The following is a 5,439-nucleotide window of genomic DNA, read 5'->3' on the forward strand; positions in this document are numbered from 1 at the left end:
AAACCCTTCCCTCAAGTCTATTGGCCTTTATGTGCTACTCAGCTCCATTAGGTGTAGAAGGCTGCCTCTGTATTTTCATCTTACTAGAGAAATTCTGTATAGTTAAGTCATACATTGCTTAGTACACAAAGCATCAAACAAGGAGGATATGAATAGCTAGGAAAATACATAAGCAAAGTCAAAGAGCAGGAGAAACATTTTCCATAAAGTGCAAGATATATTAAAATTCTTGTTCTGTACATATTAAAATAATTGTGATTAGTTCCTGTCTTTCTTAGGTACATAGGTACATGCTTACAAGAGTGGATCAGACAATAAGACACAAGAGAAAGGAAAAAGATACATAAAGGATGGATTTGGGAGAACTGGAGAATTTTAGTTTAATATTCAAAATGGTGTAGCCTCCATTTCTTGTTAGCCACTCTACACACCACTAATCTCTTCAAAATGGGAACAAAAATAGCTTTCGCTGTAATTCCTCTACATTGCTTTAAAATTTCGGATTTATATCTTAGAGGCCACACTTGATGTCTGTCTTCTGTGTTAATGTACATGTCATCAGGAAATTCAGATTCGGCTGTACCCATCTCACTGTTCAACCTTGAAGTAGTTCTCAGAGATGGCCTTTTCCTTCTTTTATAGAGTGTGATCCCAAGTTCCGCCTAACTGGGTTTTGTAAGAATACTTAATGCTAAGAGAGTACACAGTGATCAATTTAAGGAGCTTTTACTTCTTTTTGCAGTAGTGAGTCTGGTGCGCTGAGATCCAGAAGGCCTGGAGCGTCGCACACGCAGGACCATAGCAGGGTCGGGAACTCGCAGCCACACACTACAGGAGACAGGAGAGAGGGTGGAAACCTTTGGTTGCATCCTGCCAAAAAACCCCATCCCAGAAAAGGATCTCACAGCTTAGTACTCCAAGACGATAGGGGGCGGCGGTGCTCCCTTCGGCGTGACGTCATCATAGCGTATCACCGCAGGATGCGTGCGCAGCTCTGTCCGCCGCTGGGAAGGCGGGGCTTCCTGCTGTGTGCATCGAGCGCCTCTGTAGATCCAGTTGCTGTGGTGGATTCAGGGAAGCGAGCCGTGAAGACTCTCTTTTTCGGAACGAGGCCGTCCTCCTTCGTGGACTTCCGAGCGGAGACTTAGCCATGCCGAACTCGAGGCCCAGGCCCCGCCGGGGCGTCGGGGGTGGCGCAGGTGCGGCCGGCCGGGACCGACTGGTGGCACGATCCTTGCAGAGTGCTGAGCACTGTCTAGGTGACCAGGATTTCGGCACTGCCTACGCCCATTACCTTCTGGTGCTCAGCCTGGCGCCAGAGCTCAAAGACGACGTGAAGGTGAGGCCTTACTTCTCTCAATAGCCGGCAAGTCCTGTGATCTGAGCAGCAACAGCAGGGTGGTTGTGTGTGTGTGTGTGTGTGTGTGTGTGTGTGATCGAGACAGAGACGAGGGACACGGAGAGGCAGAGACACCGAGTCAAAGAGACCGACAGAGACAGACTCTTCAAGCATCTAATTACTATGGGAGTCGATTCCGTATTGGGCTCCCCTACAGCCCATCTCAGTACAACCAGGTTTTAGTAACAAAAGTCGAAAGTTGTCACACATCTGTTTCAAAATTTCTGCCTCACTTAAGATTCCAAAGGCCCTTTAAATGGGATGAGACTGGGTAGTTCTTTTAGCCCCCTGCCTTGTAGGCGTTGCATTATCCTGTGTAGAAGGAATGCTGTGTGTCCTGAGGTTGGATAAAGTGTGCAATCATCAGGGACTCTTAATATTTATTGATTCATCTTATTTGCAGGTTAACCTGTTGAACTACTCTCTTTCTCTCTCTCTCTCTCTCTCTCTCTCTCTCTCTCTCTCTCTCTACACACACACACACACACACACATATATATATATATATGAATCTCTCAACCTGACACCGTTGACATTTTGCACCAGACAGTCCTGTGCCTTATTCCTGTTTTACAACACGGTTTGCCCTCTGCTCACTAGATGTCAGCATTAGGCTTTTATAATTCATAGACATTTCAGGACCTGTTGGTTTACTTCGGAATATGATAGTATGCTGGGTAGTTTCTTCCTCTGTGTAGACAGCAGTAGAATAGCCTATCTGGTTTCTGACAAGGGATTGAGGTGCATATTTTACATATCAAAGAAGACCTGGCCTCCAGGTTCTCCCTGCAACCCTCAGTCTCTACCTGGCATATCCTGCCTCCAACCCTGAACTTTCCAGTCCAGAGGCCAGGCTGCCCCTCCCCAGAGGCTCATCCCTTATAATCCATGCATTTTGGTCCCCTCTCCCCTTCTCTCTCTGCTCCTGCACCCTTTCTTTCGTTCCTGTTCCCACCATCCCCACAGCATCTTCCCTGGCCTCCTTCCTTGGGGCCAGTGAACTCGCCCACATGAGAGCAGCTTCCCAGTAAACTTACTTTTGATTAATCTAATGTGTTTTGAGTTGGCCATTTCACCGGGAGAGAAATAACTTACCATAGTGGACCAACACAATTCTTTGCACAGTTCTTCCTGCTGCTGCTGAGAACAGACAAGATAAACATTGCGTGTTGAAAGTACATATGAAATTTGGCTGTGAGTGTAGCTCATCAGTAGAGTGCTTGTGTTGGTAAAATTCTTATTCAGGGGAATACGTAAGCTGTTCCTGCCCTTCCTTCTAAAATCCCAGTAACAAACAGGTCTCTGGAGGAAGGAAGAGCTCATCGGGCTCACTTTCAGAGGATGAATGAGTGTGAATGTGCCTGCTTCAAAAGGATGCACTGGAAAGCTTTTACTGAGCACGGATAACTTTATAGTCAGGAATAGAAGGGGCTACTGGGACAATTGATGCTGGTTATCTGGAGCCTAAGAATTAGCGGTGATTAAGAAGAGACTAGTAGAGTGGAAATTCATGGTTTCTTTGGGGTCTCAGTATGTCATGTGTGTTTTGCTGAAGCAGACGCATGAAAGGTGTGTGATGATTAGAAAGAATATAGGACCTTCTCATGATATTCTGGTTGCTTCTTGTTGCTTCTGTGGACTCCTGCTGATCACAGAGCCTCGTAGTTTCTTCTGAATTGAACTGCTACACTGATTTTGTGTTTGGTGTCTGTTAAGTAGACTGGACAATGAAGATTGGAATTGCCCCAAAGAACTATTTCTTCTTTTCTCCCCCCCTCCCCCCCCAAATAGGGTTTCTCCTTATAGCCCTGGCTGTCCTGGAACTCACTCTGTAGACCAGGCTGGCCTTGAACTCAGAATTCCGCCTGCCTCTGCCTCCCAGGTGCTGGGATTAAAGGCGTGTGCCACCACTGCCCAGTTTCAAAGAACTATTTCTAAACAGATCCACACCCCCCATTTTCTATTAACCTTTCTTTCCCCCTACCTCTAGTGGATGGTGGGCTAGAAGGGAGGTTGAAGTGTTAAAGAACTCTTATTAAAGTAGGTTTTGAAAGACCTAAGCCTACAGACCAGCATCACTGAGGTGAAGTCTGCTGAGATCACAAAGAAACTGGGTTCCAAAGATAGCCAGAGTTGTGCCTCGAGCTGTAGCTGGACTTGGTGATGTGTAAGAGTCACCTAGGTAGTATTGATTTTGAAGGTGTGAAGGGGCCAGGAAGAACAGCTGAGGCTTGGCACTGTGAGAAGCTAGGGAGGCCCAGAGGTAAAGGTGTAGCCTCAGTTGCAATTGAAGGCCCTTGACGGGAGGGATCATGCAAAGAAGCTGAGACATGGCACCATGAAGAGAGCCTATGAGAGGCTATTGGTGAAGCCTAGTTGCAGCTTAAGACACCAGTGTATTGAAGATGCCAGCACCAAGGGATGACCACCAAGAATAGCAGCAACGGTGGAGAGGAGTCAACCAGAGCCTACAGTGCTACAGAGGGCAGAGCTGGAGGAGTCCTTTGGAGGAGCCCAGAAGATCATGTGTGGATCCTAGACATTGGAACAAGAAGCTGTGAAGTTGAAATTGCCTTGGAGACCCCAGGATGTTATGGGTTGTCTGCTAACAGGAGTGGAACCATCCAAAGAGAAAGAATTGTGTTGCAGTCAACAAAGCAGAAGAGAGTTGGAGATCTGGAGAATGCTTTCATATCAGACATAGAGATGCAGAGTTTGCAGTTTGCCCAGCTGGTTTTCTGTTTGTTTTGGTCCAGTATTTCTTCAGTATGACATTTTAGAATGGTAGTGTATATCCTGTGATATTGGGAGGATGTGACCTGCCTTTTGGTTTTATAGGGGATTACAGTTAAGAGACTGTGAATCTCAGCAGACACTTTGAACTTCGGCATTTTAAACATTGTTGAGACTGTGATAGACGATGGGGACTTTTTGGAAGTTGTTCTAAATGTATTTTGCATTATGCTATGGCTAGGTATGTCCTCTATAGACTCATTTTTTGAACAAGCCTATGCAGGCCAGGGAGTGGTACGTGGTGGTTTGAATATGCTTGGCCCACTGAAGTGGCACTAGTAAGAGGTATGGCCTTGTAGGAATAGGTGTGGCCTTGTTGGAGGAAGTGATTCACTTTGGGGGTGGGCTATGAGGTCCTGTGCTTGAGCTCTGACCCGTATGGAAGAGGCCCCCTTCCTGTTTGCCTGTGGACGAGAGTTCCCTTCTGGCTGCCTTCAGATCAAGATGTAGAACTCTTGGCTCTTCTAGTACCATGTCTGCCTGGGTGCTGGCCTGCTTTACTCTGTGATGACAATGGACTGAACCTCTGAAACTGTAAGCCAACCCCAATTAAATGTTTGTTTTTATAAGAATTGCCTTGGTTATGGTGTTTCTTCACAGCGATGGAAACCATGACTAAGATAAACTGTATTAAAGGGTCCCAGCATTAGGAAGGTTGAGAACCACTGCTCTAGACTATCCCTGAGGCCATGCGGTTAGGACAGCTGCATATAGCAGGTGGTGTGGAGCAGCAGAACACTCAGGTGAGGATCCCGTGACCCAGCCTGCCTTTCTGAAAGGGATTTAAACAGTAAATCCATCTGGTATGATCTTTTGTAGGTAGCCCAGCTAAACTCCCCTCTAAGATGTCAGTGGTGTGGCTTGGAGAAGGCCAGTACAACAGCTTGCCATAGAATGGCCTTGAGTGTGAAGCCCTGGCTTCCACTTGCAGCACAGAAAAAAAATAAATGTGTCAAGATAGAGCCTAGGCTGGAGAAGTAGCTCAGTTAATGGAATTGTGCCTGTCATATACGAGGTCTAAACCTAGTGTGGTGGTCCACACTTGTGGTCCCAGCACATGGGACATAGAAGCAACAGGATCAGAAGTTCTAAGTTATCCTCAACTCCATACAGAGTTTGAGGTTATAAGGCCCTGTCCTAATTATTTATTAAAAACAAACAAACAAACACATTGGTAATGACCAGCATTCAGTAGGACTTAGAAACTGGCTTGGTTTTATATGAAACAAAGTTCTTTTTTTTTTTTT

General features: G+C 46.1%; 1 protein-coding gene across 2 annotated transcripts in view; it reads left to right on the plus strand.

Annotated features, from left to right (window-relative positions):
• Positions 1-990: 990 nt before the first annotated feature.
• Positions 991-5,439, plus strand: part of Prmt9 (protein arginine methyltransferase 9) — a 32,429-nt gene continuing 27,980 nt past the window's right edge. For both annotated transcript variants that reach the window (XM_031340372.1, XM_031340373.1), the window contains exon 1: positions 991-1,339. In XM_031340372.1, the coding sequence (XP_031196232.1) occupies positions 1,151-1,339 (189 nt within the window). In that variant the 5' untranslated portion in view covers positions 991-1,150. The remainder of the gene's footprint in view (positions 1,340-5,439) is intronic.

This window comes from Mastomys coucha, unplaced genomic scaffold (assembly GCF_008632895.1).
Source record: "Mastomys coucha isolate ucsf_1 unplaced genomic scaffold, UCSF_Mcou_1 pScaffold22, whole genome shotgun sequence".
NCBI classification, from domain to species: domain Eukaryota; kingdom Metazoa; phylum Chordata; class Mammalia; order Rodentia; family Muridae; genus Mastomys; species Mastomys coucha.